At 36.8% G+C, this 25,979-nt stretch overlaps 1 protein-coding gene across 2 annotated transcripts in view; it reads right to left on the bottom strand.

Annotated features, from left to right (window-relative positions):
- LOC150078196 (uncharacterized) overlaps positions 1 to 25,979 on the bottom strand; it is an 881,600-nt gene that overhangs the window by 15,266 nt on the left and 840,355 nt on the right. For both annotated transcript variants that reach the window (XM_090385307.1, XM_090385308.1), the window contains 2 exons: positions 25,451 to 25,595; positions 9,440 to 9,537 (listed from right to left, as the gene is read on the bottom strand). In XM_090385307.1, the coding sequence (XP_090241433.1) occupies positions 9,440 to 9,537; positions 25,451 to 25,595 (243 nt within the window). The remainder of the gene's footprint in view (positions 1 to 9,439; positions 9,538 to 25,450; positions 25,596 to 25,979) is intronic.

Raw genomic sequence — 25,979 nt, 5'->3', positions numbered from 1 at the left:
AGGCTTTTGTGGATTTATTGGATGATTGTTTTCTACATCAGCATGTTTAGGAGGCAACTAGAGGGAGTAATACTCTTGATCTGATTATCAGAAGTGATTCTTCATGCTTTAAGAATCTGCAGATAAAGCAACGACTAGGTGGCAGTGATCACAGTGTGCTGAAGTGGAATTTATGCAAAGAGGTAACTACAATAAGGGGTAAAGGGAAGGGTTTTTGCTTTCATAAAGGCGACTACGATGGTCTGAGACAGTATTTAAATTCTATACAGTGGGACCAACTGATGATGTTACCAACAGCAAATTCAAAATGGGAAGCATTCAAAGAATTTATCTTGGAAGGTACTAGGCTTTACATACCAGCTAAGAAATATTGTTGAAGGTTTAGGACTAAATGGATGTCAGATGAACTAATGAGACATATGGCAGAGAAGAAAAATGCATGGGATACATATAAATTAATGGGTGACATGGAAGCCTATGATAGGTATAAGCTGGTCTGTAACCAAATCACAAAGGAGATTAGGCAGGCAAAGGCAGATTATGAGAAATCCTTGGTAAAGGATGCAAAGAAAAACAGAAAGGAGTTCTTTAGCTATGTAAACTCTAGAAGGAAAAGGATGAATCAGATTGGTCCACTGGATATTGATGGTTCCACTGTTGACAATCCTGCTCGGGTGGCTAACAAATTAAATGACTATTTTGCATCTACATTCACACATGAGGAGTGATTCAGGAAGGGGAATGACAGAGGCTAAGTAAACTCTGGCAGTGATCTAGATGATTTTGTAATAACTGAGTGGAAAGTGGAGGAGAAATCGTTGAGGATAAACATAAAAAAGGCACCGGGGTGGATTGGATATATCCAGTTAATATATCCATTAAAGGAGGCAGCAAAGGAAGTAACCAAACCCTTAGCCATAATTATGAGAGCTTCTTTAGACTCAGGGGATGTACGCATAGACTGGAGATGTGCAAATTTGACCCCAATTCACAAAGGAGGATCAAAGGCTGACACAAGTAATTATAGACCTACTGTAGTGGACCCAAAGGGACCACAACTCCAAGGCTTTTTAATGGATGCAATTCTAAAAGTTCTTGATATATCTTAAAATCAGATATCACTCCATGTACAAAATAGACTTTTGTGCTATTAAAGTGATATTTACTGATGTGTGTCCCTGCTTAAACTGATATTTTCAAACCTTTTTTGTACAATTTTACAACTTTCGTGATGAAAGAAGTAAATATTTTTTTATAAAATCCCCATCAGAAAAGGTTCTGACAACTGAGCTATTAGCTGAGATATTTCAAAAGATTTCAAAAAAAAATATTTTGCTGAGCTTGCAAGGAATGAAGCAATGAACTGACCTTTTGTCTTCTTAGTTCTCCAGAATATTTTTCATTAAAATTAGCATGTTTTGTTTCATGATGCTGTTTCAGATTATACTCTTTGGGCATGCTTACATTTTGCTGCATATCAAACTAATTATATTTTTATTGTGTTCAATGAAACAATATTTGTTTGTCCATTGCTCTTGGAATGCATGTTTTTTGTCTTCTATTTTCTGTTTTTTATTTATTTTTTCAGCCATTGATTTTACTGGGACAATTTTACACTTATAAAATATTACAATAGTAGCTTAGCACTGGTATAGGAAAATAAAACATTTTTAAATCATCGATAGTTAGAACTCGCATACAAAGCCATACTTCACATCTGCAATATTTCATATGTAGCAGGCAAGAACTTGACATGAACGTGATCAACTGATGATGTTACCAATAGAAAATTCTAAATGGGAAGCATTCAAGGAATTAATCTTGGAAGCTACTAGGCTTTTTATACCAACTAAGAAATACTGTTCAAGGTGTAGGCCTAAATGGATGTCAGATGAACTAATGAGGCTTGTGGAAGAGAAGAAAATTGCGTGGGATGCATATAAATTATTAGGTGACACAGAAGCCTATGGTAGACATAAGCTAGTCTGTAATCAAGTAACAAAAGAGGTTAGGCAAGCAAAGACAGATTATGAGGAATCTTAGGCAAAGGATTGAAAGAAAAACAGCAGACTTCTTTACTTATATAAACTCTAGAAGGAAGGGGATAAATGAGATTGGTCCACTTGATATCGATGGTTCGACTGCTGATGATCCTGCTAAGGTAGCTGACAAACTGAATGAGCATTTTGTATGTACATTCACACATGGTTGATGAGGGAGAAGACAGAGAGTCGTAATCAATGGACACTGCTCTTTGTGGATTAATGTTATTAGTTGGGTCCATTGTTGTTTTCTGTATTCATTAATGATATTGATGATGGCTTAATGTCCAAGTTTGCAGACAATGCAAAGGTCGGCAGGGTTGTTAATGACACTAATGACAGTACGCTGCTGCAACAGGATCTAGAAAAGTTGAACAGACGGGCTGAGATGTGGCAACTGAAGTTTAACATTGACAAATGTAAAGTACTGCATATTGGAAGAAGTAACCCCAGAGTAACGTATCAACTATGTGGTACTACACTGACAGTGGTAGAGAGTGAAAAGGACCTGGGGTAATTATGCAGGCAGAAATGAAGGTTTCTGAGCAGTGCAGACGGTCTGCAAGAGCAGCTCATAGTGTCTTGTCAATGATATACAGGAACTTTTCTATCAGAGATAAGGAGGTGATTATCCCCTTGTATAAGGCAATGGTCAGGCCACACCTTGAGTGCTGTATACAAGTCTGGAGGCTCTACATCATTTTAAGAAGGATGTAGAGCTGTTGGAACGAGTACAGAGAAAGGCATCAAGATTAGTGAATGGAACAAAGGGTTGCTCTTACAAAGAAAGGCTTAAGTTTTGCAAATTACTGTGTCTGGAGACTAGGCACCTGCTAGGTGATCTGATAGAGGTGTATAAAGCCTTGAATGGTTTGAGCATGCTCAATGCTAATGGGATTCTTCCTCTTGCTCAGAATAATAGCCTGAGAGGGCATAAATTCAAATTCAGGAAAGACAGTTGTAGGATAGATGTGTGTGGGAGTTTGCCTTTAGTCAGCGGGTGGTTGATAGCTGGAACAGACTTTCATCTGTCATTGTAGAAGTTGATAGCTTAAACAGATTCAAGGCAGAACTAGATAAACATTTGGAGCGAGTGGATGAGTGAAATGAGAAGGTTGTTTTGTTTTTTTTTTCTGGCTGATGCTATATAACCTTGCTTTTTTGCTTCATGTGCCCTTGCTAATGCTAATTCTAAAAAACTGACACAAGCAACTATAGACCTGTTAGTTTAACTTGTGTTCCAGGGAAAATAATGGAGTCACTGGTGAAAGAAGCATTGCCGAATCATTTAGACAAGACTGCAGTAATAGATAAGACACAGCATGGGTTTGTTAAAGGGAAGTCTTGTCTGTCCAATTTGATTGTATACTATGATGTGGTCACAAAGGAACTGAATGCATGAATTCATTTTGATATCATATACTTGAATTTCAGGAAAGCTTTTGATACTGTTGCACATGGAAGACTGCTGTACAAATTGAAGTGGTATGGCATTAAGGGCAAGTTGCTATAATGGATAAAGGAATGGTTGAGTGGGAGACGACAGAGAGTGATAATCAGGATAATCAGGGACTAATGTTATTAGTGGAATTTCCCAGGGTTCGGTGCTGGGCCCATTGAGGTTTTGTGTATTTATCAATGATATTGATGAAAGTATATCAGGCTTAATGTCCACGTTTGCAGGGTTGTTAATGACAGTAAAGACAGTAGGCTACTGCAACTGGATCTAGATAAGTTGGGCAAATGGGCTGAGAAGTGACAACTGAAGTTTAACATTGACAAATGTAAAGTACTCCATGTGGGTAGCAGTAACCTAAGAGAAACATACCAACTGTGTGGTACTAAACTCAGGGAAGTGGAAAAGACCTGGGGGTAATTGTGCAGTCAGATATGAAGTTTGCTGAGCAGTGTAGACTGGCAGCCAGAGCGGGTCATGGAGTATTGTCAATGAATATATAGGAATATATAGTTGCTAGAATGAGTACAAAGAAGGGCAACAAGATTAGTGAGGAGAAGAAAGAGGTACTCTTACCAAGAAAGGCTTGAGTTCTGCAAATTGCAGCGACTGGAGACTAGGCACATGCAAGGTGATCTGACTGAGATGTATAAGGCCTTGAACAGGTTGAGCAAGCTCAATGCTGATGGGATTCTTTCTCTTGCTCAGATTAAGAATCTGAGGGGTTATAAATTCAAATTGAGGAAAGACAGTTGTAGAATAAATGCGTGGAAATTTGCCTTTAGCCAGTGGGTAGTTGATTGCTGGAACAGATTTCCATCTCTTGTTGTGGAAGTTGATGGTTTAAATAAATTTAAGGCTGAGCTGGACAGGCATTTGGAGTGAACGGATGGGTGAAATGGGAGGAGTTTTCTTTGGATCTGCATTAGCTTGCTTTCTTGCATCATATGACTCCATCATTTCTTGCATCATATGAAACCATCATATGGTTTTCTAGGAAGATTTTGTTATACAAATCAAGTAATGCCATTTGTGATTGGTCGTGAAGTTTTTTTAACATCATGTAGTGAATTTCATCTGGTCCTACAGCGCTTTGCTTTGTCTGGGATAAAGCAGTTTTAATTCATGGAAAGATAATGGAAAATTGTACTGTTCATCATTTCTCGTGGAAAAATTTTGTTTGTGTTTATGTTTTGGCAAAGGTTTCGCCCAGTGCATTGGCTATTTCTGAAGGCTGTGCGGTGACTTGTCCGTTGCAGCTTAGGATTGGAGGTGGATTAATCTGTTATCTGCCATTCATTTTCCTGATTTTTTTCCAGACATTTTGAGATGGTGTGGAACTTGTTAAAGTGGATGCAAATTTTATTCAGAATGCTTTCCTACTGGCCCTTCTAACATAACTGGCTCTCGCTCGTGCCTCTTTGAAAGATATGAGGTTCTCCGTAGTGAACTGACCTTTCCGCATCCTCCATATTTGGTGGTGACGTATGCTGTGCAATCAGATTGTATATATCACATGTTGTTGTTGTTGTGATGGGGGTTTAATGGTGCACGAGCTGCTGGGGCTATAGTGCGCCTATTCATAGGAAAATAATAAAAATCAAATTTCAGATAGAATCAATTTATGGTTTAATAGAGTGATGTTTTAAAATTTATGATACTATATATCATGTATATTAGTGCAGAATCCTCTGCAGTTCCATTGGATTATAGTTCCCATTATTTAGCTTTGGAGAATGTATCAGACTGTTTTCTAGACATTGCTTTAAGCTTTTCCAACTTAGATTTTTCCTTTGGAAAATATGGTTTAGCAGTATCCATATCTTCTTCCACAAAGATCTCTAGTACTGATTTGTCTGCTTGATTGGTCGCTTCTGTGTCCATTTGTTCCGTTGACTTTTGGTTTATGGCATTACGTTTTTCTTGAGGGGCTTTCGTTTCTGAATATTTTGCATCGGGAGGTACAGATCATGGTGTGTTTGTGAGTTTCTCTTTTTGTTTTGGCTGTGATGTTATAAGTAGTGCTCGTGCCCAGTCTGAAATGGACTTCTTTGGATGAATCGTGAAATCTGTTTGAGTCTCTATTGTACGGTGATTTTTTATGACACGTGCATAGGAAGGTCTGTTTATGGTACTCGGGAGTACGGTTCTCTTGGCTTCTTGGTATGTCACACAATGTTCTACTTTATATTTTTGTATCTGTTTTTCTCTTTTCCAATATTCAGTTTTTCGAATAGTCCCCCTTACAATTTGGACACTTTGGTTGCTCAACTGGACAGTTCTGATTGGTGTGATCCTGAAGTCCACAGTTTGAACAGATAGCAACTCCATGGCATGCCATTTGTGAATGACCATACTTTTGGCATTTAAAGCAGCGAAAAGGATTCGGAATGTATGGTCTGATGTTACAAAAAGGCATTCACCGATGTAGGTGGTTTGGGAGTGTTAAAAGTCAGTATCAGATTTCTGGTTGGAGTAAGTATACCATCTCTAGTAACTTTAATCCTTCTCACAGCTATGACACCTTGATCTTCCAGCTCATTTTTAATTTCTTCTTCTTCTGAGATGCTAATAAGGTCCCATTCAGAAATGACTCCTTTTGATGTATTTAGGCTATTAATGGGGAGAGATCACTACTGGGATCCCACCAAAAGTTCTCATCTGAAGCAGTCTTTCTGCATGTTTTGCATTAGCTGTCTCAACTAAAATGTTGCCTGATTTCCGCTGCTTGACATTTTTTGGTGTTCCAGCCACACTTTCTAGACATTTTTGGATGACAAATGGCGACAGTTTTCCCAATGGATGTTCTGATGTTGAATGAAGGACTAGAAAAGTAGGTGCATGAAGCGATGTCATGTCCTTCTTTTGTCTTTTGGTTACATTCGTCTCATTATCCTAATTTTTCCGACTCAAAGGAGTCGGATCTTTGGGATCTGTGCTTGTGATATTTGGATCATTCATATTTGCTCCTTTTAGCCCTGGGAGTGAGAGCTTTTCCTCCCAGGTTTCTGGCCTCGCCACGGGGAGGCAGGAGCGGTGCCACCTAGTGACCAAGCGGAAGTTGATCAGTAGTTAGTAGAACTAGAAAATAAATAAAAGAAAGATGTCTTTCCTTTCTTAGGAACCTTTGTGCTGCTACCTTTCAGCAACTGTATATATACAATTGAGAATTTGCTTTAAACTCTATAAATGTGTGTCACTATCACTTTAGAAATCGCTTTATAATCGCAGAGAAATCACCTGATCACTAGAAACGCTTCGTACTTGGGGCCAACAAGCTGGGAATATCACTCTTGATTCTGCATAACATTATATAAATTGTAATATACTGTAAAAGTACAAATATAATTGTATATATCATAAAAGTACAATCTTTGGCAGCTCATTGATGTAAAAATTCCACTCCTTCAGTGAGTATTAAAAAAAAAAAAATTAAAATTAATTTCAGAATGCTTTAATCAAATGTAATTATGCTGAGTAATTCGAAATTCATGTAATAAAATGTGACCTGCATAAAATACTTGCAAGTAATAGTCACTTAAATACGTTAGAAGGTTCAAAGCAGTTATATTTAATTTATGAGATTAGAAAATATAACTACAACGTTATCCATTTACTGCACAGCCCACTAATGAGGGGTGTGTACTGAAATATTATATCAACAAGGCACATCATATATGACGAGCAGTACAACACTTAGTGTGTGGCATTTAAAATGGATTTTCCCTGAGAAAAACTTGTGCTTATTTTGGTACATTGCCTTGCATGTAATTACTGTTTTTTTTTTTTTTTTTTTTTGTAATACCAGGTAGTAGTACAGGAATGTGATTCAAGAAAGTAAATGTATGAGCTTATGTAGCATCAGCCACATAAAAAAAAAAAAAAAAAAACAATTTCACTCATCCATTCCCTCTAAATGTTTATCTAGTTCCTCCTTGAATTTATTTAAGCTATCAATTTCCACAACCAACAGATGGAAGTTCGTTACAGCAATCAACTACCCACTGGCTAAAGAGGAAGAATCCCATTAGCATTGAGCCTGCTCAACCCATTCAAGGCTTTATACACCGCAATCAGATCACCTCACAGGTGCCTAGTCTCCAAGTGCTGCAATTTGCAGAACTTAAGCCATTCTTGGTAAGAGGATCCCTTTGTCGTTCCACTCACCAATCATGTTGCCCTTCTCTGTACTGGCTCTAGTAACTCTACATCCTTCCTAAAATGAGGCCTCCAGACTTGTACACAGTACTCACGGTTTGGCCTGACCAATGCCTTATAAAAAGGGATAATCACCTCCTTTTTCCCGACTAGCAAAATTCCTGTATATCATTGACAATACCCATGAAATACTCTGGCCACACGTGTGCACTGCTCAGAAAACTTCATATCTGACTGCACAATTACTACTAGGTATTTTTCATTTTTTACCACCATAAGTGTAGTACCACACAATTGGTATTTCTCTGGGGTTATCCATATGCAGTACTTTGTATTTGTCATTGTTAAACTTCAGTTGCCACTTCTCAGCCCATCTGCTCAATTTTTCTAGATCCTGCTGCAGTAGCATAATGCCATTATTGTCATTAACAACTCTGCCAACTTTTGTATCATCTGCATACTTGAAAATTAAGCCTGATATACCTTCATCAATATCATTGATAAATATACAAAACAACAGTGGGCCCAACACCGAACCCTGGGGGACTCCACTAGTAACATTAGTCCACAAAGTCCATTGATTAACACTCTCTTTCTTCTCCTATTCAACCACCCTTTTATCCATTGTAGCAACATGCCCTTAATACCACACTGCTTCAATTTGTACAGTAGTCTTCAATGTGCAACAGTATCAAAAGCTTTCCTGAAATCTAAGTATATGATATCAAAATTATTTTTTTCATCCAGTTCCTTTGTAACCACATCATAGTATCCAATCAAATTTATCATACACTACTTTCCCTTAACAAACCCATGCTGTGTCTCAATTATTACTGCAGTCCTGTCTACATGATCCTGTAATGCTTCTTTATCCAGTGACGCCATTATTTTCCCTGGAACAGAAGTTAAACTAACAGGACCAGCATACAGATAAGTCTTAGCTATATTTTTGCTGTTTTATTAACTTAATTTTCATATTAATTTATTGTTTCTAGAAGTAGCTTTATAGTCCCAGTCATGCTCCTTAGTTACTTCAAATTTAGGTAGCGATTCTGCAAGTTAATACCCAGTATCTGTAGAGCTCTGCACCGTTCAAAACCCAGAGACAGTCAGATAAATTTCTAAATGAGCTTGTAACAAATAAGACTGAAGCAAAACACTGAGAATTGCTGTTTTTATTGTTGGATTTTTAAGCACATTTAGCAACTTATGCCATACTGCACCATTGTGTATCATATTTGTCTAAATGTGTGCCCACAGGCTGATTTGTATGTTGTATGGGCTGAAAAACCTGGAATAACTCATGGGGAGAGAAAAACCCTACTCCCTTTGCCTGATTAACTATAGTTCTAATATTGAAAAGGGCTTTAGAAATTCCTCCAGTCATAGATGGAAATAAAACCTAGCCCAATTGACAAGTAGTGAAATCACTATACTGTCACATGGAGGATACTGAGAACTGTATTCACACAAATGGCTATATAAAGTTGCATCAAACACAAAAAAAGCATATACAAGAACAAGTTTGGCACGTCCATTGTACTTTGTAACAGTTTATATTCATTTTTAAAAAAAAAAATTGTTAAAAATGAATGCAATCACTTAAAAATATCATCCAGTAAGGTTAAATTTATTATAAACTGGCTGTGTTTTGGTTATATAACCATATACAGCAGGATGTTTCTCCAAACTGAGCCCACAAAGTAAATATTTTTATCCTAACATAAAGAAAAAACTCAAATTAGGGTTAATATTATTTAAGTGAAAATTATGAGCAATTTACCTTTGTAGACTCACTGGGTGTTTGAAAAGTATGGACCGTAACAATTTGCTGAAACCTATTGAGGCACACCAAGACAAAAGCATTTTTTAGATTGTTGGCTGCAAAGAGAAAATATACATTTATGTATATATTTAGGATATTATTGTTCAAAATTATGCTGCAAATATCTGATGAAATTCTCCAAAATTATAACAGTTTAAAATAAAGATATGTGGCAAATGTATTACACAGCCCACAAAAAGATTTAAAGTGCATTTATTTTTAATTCTTTGTTTGTCTCAGTAAATATTTTGTGGTGTCATTATTTTCATTGTGGCATCAGTAAGATATACACTGAGTGATCACTGAATTATGACCATCTACCTAATACTTCGTAAGTCGTCCTTTTGATCTCAGTACAGCAGCTATCCGACGTGGCATTGATTCAACAAGATGTCGGAAGTGTTCGGCAGGTATGGCCTACCAAGCTGTGCGTAATGCAGTCAGCAATGCAGGTATGGAGGTGATTGGTGTATCCAGACGCCTGATATGCCTTTCCATAGTGTTCCACAAGTGCTCTATGGGATTGATATCAGAGGAAGTTGGGAAGCCAATCGATATGCTGGAAGTCAGAACTGTGTTCCTCAAACCATTCCTACAATGAGTGCTTGATGGCTTGGTGCATTGTCATCTTGGAAGACACCATCGCCATTCGGGAAAAAGTGTAACGTAGGGAGTGTACACAGTCAGCAAGCAGTTGATGATAGCAGAGACCACTGATACGTTGTTTCACATGCACCAGAAGTCCAAGTTCCTGCCAGTGAAACATGCCCCACACCATACAACCACCTTCTCTGGCCTGCACTTTTGGTACCATGCATGATGGATCAAGAGCCTCATGTTTTTGAGCCAAATCTGTACATGACCATCCACAGTATGGAGTAAATAACATGACTCATCTGACCAGTACACCATGTTCCAGTCTTTTAATGTCCAACTTGCATTCTCTTTGCACCAGCCAAGTCTTTTACACCGATGAACCTTGGTTAGGAGAGGATGCCGTAGGGGTCGTCTGCTGGTATAGCCCATACGTGCAAGCATGCGATGCATGGTTATACCAGATATTGTTCTGGGTTGACCCATGTTGCATGGGTCAACTCTTCAACAGTGCTGCACCTGTTTGCCTGTAAGAGTTGTCGGACCCGGCACTCACCTCTAACATCAACCTTTCACTGACCTTTGCAATCTTGCTGTTGGGTCATTGTTTGACCATTTTGACGCCAGTCCTGTACATTTTACATTCTACTGTACATTCTACGGTGGCTCTCGAACACCCCACCAGTTCAGCCGTTTGGGAAATCGAGGCACCAGATTGTTGAGCACCCACAATCTGCCCTTTATCAAAGTGCGATAAATCTTTCCTTTTACCCATCACTCTCGGAATTTTACTACCTACTGACCCACCGACACCTTATCTATGCTACGCAGATTGACTAACTCCGCACTCTTGTACCTCATGTGGTCAACAGATCGCATTCAGTTTTCATGGGGGTGGTCATAATTCAGTGATCACTCAGTGTATATATAATGGTTTATGACAGTTTTAATTTTGACACATAGTTGTCAAAATAAAAACTGTATATAATGTTGTGTTTGTGCATTACATTAATACCAAAATCCTTTCTACTAGCTTGTTTTACTTTCCCAATGACTATAATCCATAAAAATCCTAATGAACTCATTTAATTTCTCAGGAAAGTATGCAAAAGCCTATTAAGACATATCATGTGCACATATTGCTTTTCTAAGCAATTCTTAGTTTAAAATTCACATAATATTTTTAGCAGAGTAGTACTGATCTGTTAGCGCTTGTGTTGGTGTCATTTTAAACCTGTCGTCCTTTTTACCTCTTTTGACTTTAAAATCACTCTTTTCACCTGATTATAATCTGTGATAAACAAATAATGAAATATCTATTGCATTTTTACAGTAAATCCTTCATGGCATATGGCTAGGAATAGATATGTTAGTGAAATTACGGAATATAATTGAGTGCTATGGTGACCTTACAAGAAAAGGTTATCCTTAGTTTCTCTATTAAAAGTTTTATTACTTTTGTGCACACAGATATAAGCAGTGCAGAATTGAAATTTGGGGAGTACAATGTGTACAGAAAGGACAGATAGGGTAGGAAGGGAGGAGTGGTTATGCTGTTAGTAAAGAAACAAAATCTAAGGAAGTGCATCCAGTTGACATAAGTGGACAGTGCAATGTTGAGTCTGTTTTGTGTGACATAAACACTAGGAAAATGAGAATAGGATTATGTTATAGGCCTAATGACTCTGATGAGTACAATGAATAGTTGTGCAGAGAAACAGAATGGGCCAGTAAATCAGAATGTCTTGTGATGGGGGAATTTAACTTTCCAGATATTGACTGGAACTTGTGCGTTGGTTAGCAAGACTTTTGTGGATTTATTGGAGGATTGTTTTCTACAGCAACATGTTCGAGGGGCAACCAGAGGGAGTAATGCCCTTGATCTGATTATCAGCACTGATTATTCATGCATTAAGAATTTGCAGATAAAGGAACCACTAGATGGCAGTAATCATAGTGTACTGATGTGGGATTTACTTAAGATGTAACTACCATCAAGGGTAAAGGGAAGGGTTTTTGTTTTCGTAAAGGTGACTACAGTGGTCTCAGACAGTTTTTAAATTCTATACAGTGGGATCAACTGATGATGTTACCAATGGCGAATTCTAAATGGGAAGCCTTCAGGGCTTAATCTTGGAGGATACTAGGCTTTTCATACCAACTAAGAAATACTGTTCAAGGTTCAGGTCTAAATGGATGTCGGATGAATTAATGAGGTTTGTGGGAGAGAAGAAAAATGCATGGGATGCATATAAATTATCAGGCAACACAGAAGCCTATGGCAGATATAAGCTAGACTGTAACCAAGTCACAAAGGCGGTTAGGCAGGAGAAGGCAGATGAGAAATCTTTGGCAAAGGATGAAAAGAAAAACAGCAAAGAGTTCTTTACTTATGTAGCCTCTAGAAGGAAGCGGATGAATCAGATTGGTCCACTTAACATAGATGGTTCAACTATTGATGATCCTGCTCAAGTATCTAATAAATTGAATGAGTATTTTGCATCTACATTCACACATGAGGAGTTATTCGAGGAGGGGAATGCCAGAAGTTTATCAAACTCTAACAAGGAGCTAAGTGATTTTGTAATAACTGATAGCAAAGTGGAGGAGAACTTGTTGAAGTTAATCATAAAAAAGGCACCAGATGAAATCTATCCAGTTATAATGAAGGAGGTAGCAAGGAAAGTAAGCAAACCCTTAGCCATAATTATGAGAGCATCCTTAGAGTTAGTGGAGGTCCCTATGGACTGGAAATGTGCAAATGTATCCCCACTTCACAAAGGGGGTTCAAAAGGTGAAAGAAATAATTATAGACTTGTTAGTTTAACTTCTGTTCTGGGGAAAATAATGGCGTCACTGGTTAAAGAGGTGACACAGGATCACCTAGACAAGGTAGCAGTAATAGTTCAGACACAGCATGGGTTTGTTAAGGGGAAGTCTTGTCTGACCAATTTGATTGGATACTATGTGTGGTTAAAAAGAACTGGATCCAAAAAATAAGTTTGATATCATATACTTAGATTTCAGGAAGGCTTTTGATACTGTTGCACATGGAAGACTGCTGTATTCCAAATTGGAGCAGTATGGCATTAAGGGCAAGTTACTGCAATGGATAAAGGGATGGTTGAATGGGAAACGGCAAAGAGTGGTAATAAATGGACACTGCTTACATGGACTAATGTTATTAGCAGGAGTCCCCCAGGGTTTGGTGCTGGGCCCATTGTTGTTTTATGTATTTATAAATGATATCGATGAATATATATCAGGTTTAATGTCCAATTTTGCAGATGATTCAAAGGTTGGCGGGGTTGTTAATGACAGTAAAAACAGTATGCTACTGCAACAGGATCTAGAAATGTTAGGCAGATGGGCTGAGAAGTGGCAACTGAAGTTTAACATTGACAAATGCAAAGTATCTTTATGGGTAGCAGTAACCCAAGAGAAATGTACCAACTGTGTGGTACTAAACTTAGGGAGGTGGAGAATGAAAAAGACCTATTGGTGATTGTGCAGTCAGATATGAAGTTCTCTGAGCGGTGCAGATGGGCTGCCAGAGCAGGTCATAGAGTTTTGTCAATGATATATAGGAATTTTGCTAGCAGAGACAAGGAGGTGATTATCCCTTTGTATAAGGCAATGGTCAGGCCACACCTTGAATACTGTACGGAGGCCTCATTTTAGGAAGGATATAGAGTTGCTAGAACAAGTACAGAGAAGGGCAACAAGATTGGTGAGAAAAGGGTGCACTTACAAAGAAAGGCTTAAATCCTGCAAGTTGCAGCATCTGGAGACTAAGCACCTGCACAGGGTGTATAAGCCTCAATTACCTTGAATTGAAATTCAGTTTGAATCTATGCCCCCCACAGGGGCATAGATTCAAATTGAGGAAAGACAGTTGTAGAATAGATGTGCAGAATTTTGCCTTTAGCCAGCACATAGTCGATTGCTATAACAGACTTCCATCTGTTATAGGAAAGTTGACAGCTTAAATAAATTTAAGGCTGAATTGGACAAATATTTGTAGTGACCGGATGGATGAAATGTGAAGGTTTTTTTTTTTTTACTGATGCTGTACAAGCTTGCTTTCTTGCATCATATGCCTCAACTAATGCTAATGCAAATTACTCTGTTGAAAAGGGTTGAAATTAGCATACGAATATGGGTAATTAATGCAATTTTGCTGCAATTAATGCCAAGGTCGTGATGCAGTTTTGAGAAAGTAAAATTTTGTGCTCTTGATGTACAAGAGTTTCTGGTTTACCATGGAAGGAGTTAAGCAATCTGGAAAGGAATTAATTTTTATCCAATGATCCTTTCTAGACTCTTTACATAAAACACACTGTCTTTATCTAACCAATCCTCGACCATACAAATAACATCACTATTTATCGCAAAAGTTTTTTCATCCTTTAATTTATTATTTTTTTTTAATGATGGAAATAGGTGATAATCAGAAGAGCCATATCTGAAAAACAAGGAAGTAAGGCAGAAATTCATAGCTAAATCTTGATTGGCCATATAATTACTTGAATCTTGTGACTCTGGGAACAATATCATACAGGAAGAAGACTGACATAAATGGTATGGATGCATAAATTTTGTGTATTAATAATATTCAGTAAGACAATTCTCAAACTTTGTTTATATACATGTTATTATTACTGACATTAAAAATATTAGCAAAAAAAAATTAACATGCTGGGCAAAGATTTTTCTTTATGTTGTCCACAAACGAGTACAGGAACTCCCTGACTTATGTAAAGGTTGCGTTCTGCAGAACACTACGTAAGTCGGAATTTCCCTCATGCTTGTGCAGGACTCACAACTGTGCTTGCTGAATTGATTGAATCAAAAAAGAAATGTTCGACGAACATGTAAATAGAATTATTTATTGTATTTATTCAATTTTTTATCTCATGCGCAGGAAACATTACAAAAGCATGCAATTTAAAAAAATTTCAAAATTATAAAATTACAAAAAAAGAGAGGAGATAGGCATAACTTCAGTTAAGTTTTACCTCTCGAGCATCATTGCCAGAATCAACGTCTTCAGCTGATAAGTACACCGCTGCGGAGGTTGAGGGCTGTGGAGATTTAGAAGGGGGGTAGCCACTCAACCTTACAAAAGAACATATTAATGGATGACTGGGCGGTGGCTTTTTTCTTTCCCTCATAGATTTCTTTGTAGTAAGCAAGCATATCATTCATCCCTCTGTTAACTTTTAAGAATCGTTCGCTGTCAGGATTGATCTTCTCAAACCTCGCCATTGCCGATGCAATTTCACGAAATTCCATTGCCATCTCTCTGGTGATGAAGCATCTCAGCTCATCATTTGGTTTATCTTGAGCTTCGTCAGCATTTTCTTCTCTCACTATCACTGCCTTCAAGTCAATAAGTTCTTCGTTAGATAATTCCTTCTCTTTTTCCTCTATTAACTCCTCCACATCTTTGGCATCAACCCCCAACTGAAGTAGTTTTACAACCTTTACAAACTTATCTGTAATCTCTTCATATGATTAGTCTTTTTCAAATCCTTTGGAGCCTTTTACATGCCATGAGCATATTTTCTTCCATGCGCCATTTAAACAACTTTTAATAATTTTAACCTAGGCCTTATTAACGTTTAAGATGATGTGGTAAATATTGTAGGATTTCCAAAAGTCTCTTAATGTAAAATTTTTCTCATCATCTACTGCAGACAATGCCTGAACAAATGTTGTGCATAAATAGTATGCTTTTAAATTTGAAATAACACCCTGATCCATAAGTTGTATGAGTGAAGTTGTGTTTGGCGGTAGAAATATGACTCTCGCATTCGAATTGAAATCATCTAGATGCGTAGGATGTCCAGGACCATTATCTAATAGAAGCAAAATCTTGAAAGGAACGTCATTGTCTTTACAATATTTTTCAACCTCAGGAATGAAGCAGCATTTAAACCAATCTTCAAAGTGAGACATCATTATCCATGCTCTCTGGTTCAATCGGAAATGCACGGGTTGGGTGGCTTTATTGATGCCCTTAAATGCACGAGGATTTCCAGAATGGTACACAAGCAGTGGTATTAATCTGTAATCACCCGCTGCATTAGCCCCAAGCAAGAGCGTGGCCCCATCTTTTGATGCCTTGAAACCTGGCATTGTATCTTCCTCTTTGGCAATGTACGTTCGATCCGGCATTTTTTTCCAATACAGAGCAGTCTCGTGAACGTTAAATATATGCTGTGTTGAATAGCTACCTTCATCAATAATTTTTTCCAACACATCACAAAATATCTCTGCAGCTCCAGAATTGGCACCGGTGATTTCACCGCATACTTTAACGTCGTGGACACCAGCGTGATGCCTGAACCTATTAAACCACCCGTTGCTTGTCATGAACTTGGGTTGGGGTTTGCCGTACTTATCCTTAATATCTTTATAAATACTTGTTACTTTTGCCTGAATGGTCATTAGACTCAGGAGCACTCACTTCTGAATCTGATTTTCCATCCATATTATTAACAGCTGTTCCATCTTCACAATATAGCACCTGAACGCTATTTTGTGGTCACTGTTGATCCTTTGACATGTTCTTTTATACGTGCACTGTCCTTTAAAATAGTATTCACTGTTGAAGCAGTGAGAACTAATTCCCTTGAAATGACAAACTTTGTCCTGCTTTGTACTTCTTAATCATTTTCATCTTCATTTCTAAATCAATTTTGTTTTGTTTCCTGGCACTGCCACCACTTGCATTTTTTGTTGGTTGCTTTTTCTTCATCATTGTAATACATAAATAGGAATGAAGAGAGAAGTTTCTGAAATTTGTTTTTTTTATATGATTGAAGATTTCAGTGAAGGGGAACACATTTCACCATAATAGTGTAAAAACCCACACAATTGCAGTTATCTGTATTATCGCAAATGCAATAAGATCAAGTTTACTACCCGTTTATAATTAGATGCACTAACAGAAAAGTCCAATAAACCAGAAAGTGCAAGGTAATGCAATTTCAATTATAAATATGACCTTTCAGAGAGATAAATAGCTTAGTAATATAGCGAAATTTTCAACTTCCAAGGACTTGGAAAGAATTACAAAAAAAAACCAAAAAAAGTGTTATTCTGTTCACATTACGATATTTTCATGATACCTACATTTATTCCTACAGGATGCAAAATACGTTTCCATGATTTTTTTAAGTTTGCACCCGAAAATCCATAAGTTGAGTATTACGTAAGTGGGGAGTTCCTATATATGGCAATTGCAATAACATTCTGTCTTAATAAAGTTAAGGTAATTCTGCTATAACTTTATTCAGACAATGCTGACCTGTTCCTGGCAAAGTCTGAAGGCTACAAGTCAATCAAAAAAAACAAAAAAAAAAGGGGGGGGTATCTTTGATACACAGCAATTACATTATGAGGTGCACTTAAGTCATAATGTATTCAATTTATTTCTCATAAAATACACAAGATACAGAAATGAAACATTCATTTCAACTTAATTTTCTAGAAGGAACACATTTTTCATACCTTTTCTTGCAAACTGTGAAGGTCAACTGCAAAGGTTTGTTTGGTGATGTGTTTAGCCCACTGGTGAATGGCTCAACCAGCTGCTTCTCAGCTAGGAAAAGTTCATCTATGAAGAGAATCCTTCTTCTTGATTGAGATAATGGGTGAGACATGGATTCCACTATTCAATCTTGAAATCAAACATCAATCCATCTAATGGAAGCATGCTGAATTACTGCTACCCACAAAGTTCTGTATTTGTGCAGGTGCAGAGAAAATATGTGGTTGCAGTTTTCTGCGATACTGTTGGAATAATCTTCACATATTGTGTTCCTTCCCAAGAGCATTTCAGTTTTTAGAACCTCGTATGAAGAACCAGAAAGTGTTGTTGTTATTTGGTTTTTAGGAGCATTAGCAACTAAGGCCATATTGTTCCAGGGATATGCGGTGGTCATTCCCTGACCTTTCTGCATCCTCCACATTTGGTGGTCACGGGCTCGAACCCCGGTCTAATCAAGAAGCATGTGCTACGCACTGATGCTCCTGCCCACCTGGCTATGGAGGCGCCCCTCATAACTTAAATGGACTTCATACATATGTTACACTGAGGAAAGTGATTTTTTTTTTTTTTTTATGCAACCATATACTACAACAATTTGAGGAGTGAATGCCGGATCTAGACCTCAGTCTGCTCCTCATGAGCTCAGTTAAGGAGATTCAGGGTGTTCTTCTCCTAGTCAGATGGCCTCAGCCCATTTCAGTAATCACTTTTCTTTATCCCAAAAAACTGATGTCTTCATCTCAATAGCTGACTGTGCCCTTTATAATTTCTTGTAGCACAGAGACTTTTCATGAGTCCACTCCATGGAGTGGCATCATGAAAATCGCATGATGAATCTCATGATAAATAACAACATATATAGAGAATATTACCCACAAGCCTACTGTATTTATTGATGGAAATTATTTTTATTTCATATTGAATGATTTTGGTCAAAAGTCTGATCCAGAGACTGGCACTGGTTTACAGTTTCACTACTACTAGCAATCTGTCAAAATGAAGGAAAAAAATTATGCACTGTTTGATTTCCTGAATGAAAACTAGATTGCTGGTTTCCAAAACTTTTGGTGAAATATATTATTAGTATTAGTATTAGTAACGGCCGTATGGTGCAAGAAAGCCTATGGCTTATGCTGCACCAGCCAAAAAAAAAAAAAAAAAAAAACGAACAAAACAATGATAAAAACAAAAATTAAATAAATAAATAATAATAATTAATAAATAAATAAAAATAATAAAATGAAATTAAAAATTAAATAAAAAGGAAATTAATCCTATCATCCTATGGCTTCCCTTACCCGAAAGTACTATCCAGATGACCTTTGAATTTCCCCAAACTGTCGGCCTCTACCACCCATGAAGGCAACTTATTCCAGTAATTTATAACTCGCTGGCTAAAATAAAACTTCCTGCAGTCCAATCTAAACATTTCCCCGCGTAACTTGAATTTATGTCCCCTAGTTCTAGCATCATTTATAATCTTGAAAATTTTGTCCTCATTCATTTTACTGATGCCTCTCAGAGCCTTAAACACCTCAATCAAATCTCCTCTAAGGTGTCTAGTTTCCAAACTCTGCAACCCACATATTCGAAGTCTTTCTTCATAAGGACGCCCTTTTGCCGATCTCACCAGGCGAGTTACCCTTCTTTGCACCCTTTCAAGAAGCTCGATGTCTTTCTTTAGGTGCGGTCTCCATACTTGAACACAGTATTCCAAGTGTGGTCTAACATAGGCCTTATATAATGGGATTATCACGTCCCTATCTCTACTTGCAAAAGTTCGATAGATCATCGATAGGACACCATGGGCCTTCCTTGCAACCTGTTTACAATGCTCAGAGAATTTCATGTCTGACCGTATCGTAACACCCAAGTCCCTTTCCTCCAGTACTGGGTTTAGTTGAGCTCCACCAAGTGAATAAGTTATTTTGGGATTACTGTTTCCCAGGTGTAATACCTTACACCTGGGAAACAGTATTATGGTCCACAAGTTCAAAAGTTTGGGAACCCATAATAGAGAGGAATGTCACATCGATAGTACAGTGCTTTACAAACTTTTTGATTCCAACACTGTACATAATATGAAACCCCACCATTTTTATTCCTTATTTTTAAGTTGATTATAAATGCATTTGTATGCAACTTTCCTTGTTTTACACCAAACCATGAGGGGAGAGAGAGAGAGAGAGAGAGAGAGAGAGAGAGAGAGAGAGAGAGAGAGAGGAAAGATGTGCATTATAAATACAAGTTTAACCAAGCCTATCTGAAATTGATCACATCAGTTATTAGCTTTAAAAAGAAAAATTGTCTAGAGCTCACTGGCTGCCAAGTAACACATGAAAAAAATGTCATAAGTTTTTCAATTATTAATGTATGGTATTTTAATCTATTGATTAGATCAGTATATAAAGTGAAAGGAAAGTAGAGTGAAAATTCTAAAGTTTGGTGACATCCATTGAGACACAATGTGACACCCACTTTGCAAAGCTTTGAGTTAATACATATTTGGTTAATAATGGCTGAGGCTCCTCCGTAGCCAGGTGCGAAGGAGCAGCAGTGTGTAGCACACGCTTCTTGATTAAACCAGGGTTCAAGCCCGTCACCACCAAATACGGAGGATGCGGAAAGGTCAAGGAATGACCACCGCATATCCCGGAGCAATATGGCCTTAGTTGCTAATGCTCCTAAAAAAAAACCCAAAATAACAAATAACAAATAGTGGCTGGGAGTTGATAAGTATAGACCAGGCCTTTCAGTTTGTGCTGTGTTGTGATGAGTTCCTTCATCTTAATCATTGTGTATATGCAATATTTGAACAATATTTCAGGTATTCCAACTTTTCTGTGATGATTGTTAAGAAAGCCATAAAATTCAACAATAATTATCCAAAGCCTGGAAATCAATTTTCAGACAAAAGAAGCAATTATGTTAATATATTCTGCTTATTGAATATTGGGGAATTATTTCGCTAAAAAAAATTTTTAATTAATCTTAGGATAAAATTAATTTTTATCTTTGCAAGTATAAAAGTTATAGAATTCTTATAGTACCGTGATAATAGACTAAATATAAAAATAGCGAAATGCTTAAAGTGCGGTACTCACCTTGAATATAATCTGCAATAGTTTTATGAAAAGACTGATGGCTAAATATAAGGTGGAATGAGATTTAATTTAACGGAATTTTAAAATAAGCGCAAGGAAGCAGAAGTGCACTACTCTGTCCCTGGTTATCATAAAGTAGAAAATAATTAATCTGGAACATAATAGAATTGATATTGCCAATAGTCGTGACGACAGACTTTCGTTAAGTTATAACGTCTTCAGTTGGCGGTGTTAAATGAGAAGTAACGCGTGCTGTATTTTAAGGAATTTTCTATACTCTCGTGATGCTCTTTGGGACACGTGGGAATCTCAGATGTGAGAGATTCCAAGCCGAGGAAAGGGAAGTTTTGCGTTTAGGACATTGAGATTAGTGTTGTGTCGAAACCATTCGATAATGAGGGCTTCATATTGAAGAATTTTGTGGCTGGTTTTAAGTCTTATAATGGTGATAGCAGAGTCAATAAAAGGAGTGTGATTGTGGGTTTGGGCATGAATTGTGAGTTCTGTGCTAGCTTGTCCCGATCTAAGACTATTATAGTGGTAGTACGCGCGAGTGTTGGAGGTTTTGGTAGAACCAAACTTGGTTGTAGTACTACCAATATAACAGGTATCACAGTTTGGTTGACATTTAATCAAGTAAATTATATTGTTCAAATCGTTGGTTGGGTATTTGTGTGTATCTTTGTAAGTGTTGAATAAGGATCCGAGTTTACTATAAGCTGGAAAAAATAAGGGAGATATCAGTACCTGTAAACACACGGCGAAATTGTCCGGCAAGTTCATTATGGTATGGGAGGATGATGCGTATATTTGCGTTGGTGGTGGGTTTTGGTGGATTGTTAATTTTACTTTTGGCGGTGGAAATAGTGTGTTGAATGAGTTGGTTTGGGTAGTTCCTAGCTGTAAATTTTTCTGTGAGGTATTGAAGTTCATTGGTTAAGTCATTTTGTGAGGTGCTATATTTGAGGGCATTATGTATTTGGTTGTATAAAACCGCTTTTTTTGTGCAGAGGGAGTGGTGCGAAGCAAAATGTAGGTATTTGCCTGTATGTGTATTTTTTCTGAAAATCTTTGTGCCTAGTTTGGTACCTGTTTTGTAAACAGTAAGGTTGAGAAAATTTATATTTATTTGGTTGTTGGTTTCAATTTCAAGAGTGAGTTTTAACCTATCATGTATTGAATTAAATTTTAAAAAGAGATTGTCTATAGTGGACCTATTGCCTATTATGAGTATGTCATCAGCGTAATGGGTGTATAATTTTATTTCTGGGGGGAAGGGTTGTAGGATTTGGTTCTCTATTGTGGCTAGGTAAATTTCTGATGGGGGGGGGGGAGGAGATACCTAAACCCATGGGTAAACCGAATATTTGTTGGAAAATTTTATTATTGAATCTGAAATATCGGGCGTCTAGTAAAAGTGAAGTGAGTTCAAGGATATTATTAATAGAAAGAGAGGTACGTTTAGTCAAAGTGTTATCTTTTGTTAAGAATTTCCATAAAGCCTGTAAAGTGTATGGGATATGCACGTTAGTATATAGAGATATTACGTCAAATGATGCTAGACATCTCTATCAAAAATTGTAGTATTGCTTATTTTCTGAAAGGCTTGATTGGTGTTGCTGATTTTGAATTCGGGGAATCTGGTAAGAGGGGGATATAATTTTAGCACTAAGTAGGTGGATAGATTTGCAAAAGCTGACTTACTGAAAGAGATAATTAGTCTTAATGGGTGGCCAGGTTTGTGTAGTTTGGTGATGCCAAACATGTGAGGAAGGATGTTGTTGCGGATTCCTATCTGTTGCAGTGTGTATAAACTGATTTCTTTGTTTTGTCTGAGTTTTCTTAAGATTAAATCTAGTTTATTTTTAGTTTGGTGATATTATGATCGTTATCAATTTTATATGTGTTTTGGTCGGTTAAAATTTCTTCCATTTTCTGAGTGTAAGTATTTTTTGTCTATGATGACAATTGAGTCACCTTTATCTGCTTTTTGTATAATAACATCTGAAATTCTGCAAAATTTTTTGCAGCTGTTTTTTTGGAAAAATGCGGGCGAATTTAGGAATAATATTATGGCAAAGACATTTTTGTAGGAAGGTAATATGTAATTTATTAGTGAAATGTTTTATGAGTGTTTTTGTGAGTTGTGTTTTTTTTTTTTATCAGACATGTCCAAAGGCATCAAGGGTACAATTGAGAGGCGGTGCAGATAAGGTGGTATTATAACGTTAAAATATCTTATGAACTGACAAGTATAAAAGTTATAGAATTCTTATAGTACCGTGATAATAGACTAAATATAAAAATAGCAAAATGCTTAAAGTGCGGTACTCACCTTGAATATAATTTGCAATAGTTTTATGAAAAGACTGATGGCTAAATATAAGTGAATGGTTAAGTTAATGTATTAAGGTGGGATGAGATTTAATTTAACGGAATTTTAATCTAATATTAAAAAGCAACAACTTCTAGATATACAAAAATTAAGCAAAATTTCAGATGTTATTATACAAAAAGCAGATAAAGGTGACACAATCGTCATCATACACAAAAATACTTACACTCAGAAAATGGAACAAATTTTAACCGACCAAAACACATATAAAATTGATAACGATCATAATATCACCAAACTTAAAAATAAACTAGATTTAATCTTAAGAAAACTCAGACAAAACAAAGAAATCAGTTTATACACACTGCAACAGATAGGAATCTGCAATAACATCCTTCCTCACATGTTTGGCATCACCAAACTACACAAACCTGGCCACCCATTAAGACCAATTATCTCTTTCGGTAAGTCAGCTTTTGCAAATCTATCCACCTGCTTAGTGCTAAAATTATATCCCCCTCTTACCAGATTCTCCGAATTCAAAATCAGCAACACCAATCAGGCCTTTCAGAAAATAAGCAATACTACAATTTCTGATAGAGATATCTAGCATCATTTGACGTAATATCTCTATATACTAACGTGCATATCCCATACACTTTACAGGCTTTATGGAAATTCTTAACAAAAGATAACACTTTGACTAAACGTACCTCTCTTTCTATTAATAACATCCCTGAACTCACTTCACTTTTACTAGATGCCCGATATTTCAGATTCAATAATAAAATTTTCCAACAAATATTCGGTTTACCCATGGGTTTAGGTATCTCCCCCCCCCCCCCCGCGTCAGAAATTTACCTAGCCACAATAGAGAACCAAATCCTACAACCCTTCCCCCCAGAAATAAAATTATACACCCATTACGCTGATGACATACTCATAATAGGCAATAGGTCCACTATAGACAATCTCTTTTTAAAATTTAATTCAATACATGATAGGTTAAAACTCACTCTTGAAATTGAAACCAACAACCAAATAAATATAAATTTTCTCAACCTTACTGTTTACAAAACAGGTACCAAACTAGGCACAAAGATTTTCAGAAAAAATACACATACAGGCAAATACCTACATTTTGCTTCGCACCACTCCCTCTGCACAAAAAAAGCGGTTTTATACAACCAAATACATAATGCCCTCAAATATAGCACCTCACAAAATGACTTAACCAATGAACTTCAATACCTCACAGAAAAATTTACAGCTAGGAACTACCCAAACCAACTCATTCAACACACTATTTCCACCGCCAAAAGTAAAATTAACAATCCACCAAAACCCACCACCAACGCAAATATACGCATCATCCTCCCATACCATAATGAACTTGCCGGACAATTTCGCCGTGTGTTTACAGGTACTGATATCTCCCTTATTTTTTCCAGCTTATAGTAAACTCGGATCCTTATTCAACACTTACAAAGATACACACAAATACCCAACCAACGATTTGAACAATATAATTTACTTGATTAAATGTCAACCAAACTGTGATGCCTGTTATATTGGTAGTACTACAACCAAGTTTGGTTCTACCAAAACCTCCAACACTCGCGCGTACTACCACTATAATAGTCTTAGATCGGGACAAGCTAGCACAGAACTCACAATTCATGCCCAAACCCACAATCACACTCCTTTTATTGACTCTGCTATCACCATTATAAGACTTAAAACCAGCCACAAAATTCTTCAATATGAAGCCCTCATTATCGAATGGTTTCGACACAACACTAATCTCAATGTCCTAAACGCAAAACTTCCCTTTCCTCGGCTTGGAATCTCTCACATCTGAGATTCCCACGTGTCCCAAAGAGCATCACGAGAGTATAGAAAATTCCTTAAAATACAGCACGCGTTACTTCTCATTTAACACCGCCAACTGAAGACGTTATAACTTAACGAAAGTCTGTCGTCACGACTATTGGCAATATCAATTCTATTATGTTCCAGATTAATTATTTTCTACTTTATGATAACCAGGGACAGAGTAGTGCACTTCTGCTTCCTTGCGCTTATTTTAAAATTCCGTTAAATTAAATCTCATCCCACCTTAATGCATTAACTTAACCATTCCACCTTATATTTAGCCATCAGTCTTTTCATAAAACTATTGCAGATTATATTCAAGGTGAGTACCGCACTTTAAGCATTTTGCTATTTTTATATTTTTATCTTTATTAAAATTTCATAAGGAGGATAAATGTTCATCATGCAAATTTTCTAAAATTATATATTACAGCCATAAAGATTATTAAATAATGATTTTATCTTTAAATTATGAGTAAGTAATTTGGAAAATGCACACTTACCAGCTCCATCTTGTGGACTTACATCATGGATAAAAAACCTATCCAAAGATAAAGGCTGTTTATAAACAACATATTTGAAACCTGTCTCATGGATAGATCCATGTCGTCCAACTGTACTTGACCAATTCTCTGTTATTGAAGATTTCTGTAGATGTAAGAAATGGATACTGGAAATTAATAATCAATTTATTATCATTATACAAACAAAGTGTACAGATCTTTATTGAAGCCACCCCTTTTCTCTTCAGAAAAATCATTTAGTTAATGTAATGAATATATCAAAACAAAGGTGAGATGTATAGGTTGAGTTTTCTTTAATATGGGTAACACTTTAACAAACTATATGGGTAATGCCGATTGTCTGTTAAATACAGAAATAAATATAGTAGCTGAAGTTGCTAGAATTTTATGAAAAATGTTGTACTATGAAATTGAAAAATGTTGTAATGCTGTATATTACTGCACTTATCAATTGCGTGAAACAGAAACATTGCTAACCACTCTTATGTCATCTTCATTGAAACCAGAT

This window comes from Mastigoproctus giganteus, chromosome 11, assembly GCF_048544385.1.
Source record: "Mastigoproctus giganteus isolate SK-2022 chromosome 11, ASM4854438v1, whole genome shotgun sequence".
Classification (NCBI taxonomy): Eukaryota; Metazoa; Arthropoda; class Arachnida; order Uropygi; family Thelyphonidae; genus Mastigoproctus; species Mastigoproctus giganteus.
Note: the sequence above shows the minus strand (reverse complement) of the source record. Positions and strands in the feature narration are given on the sequence as shown.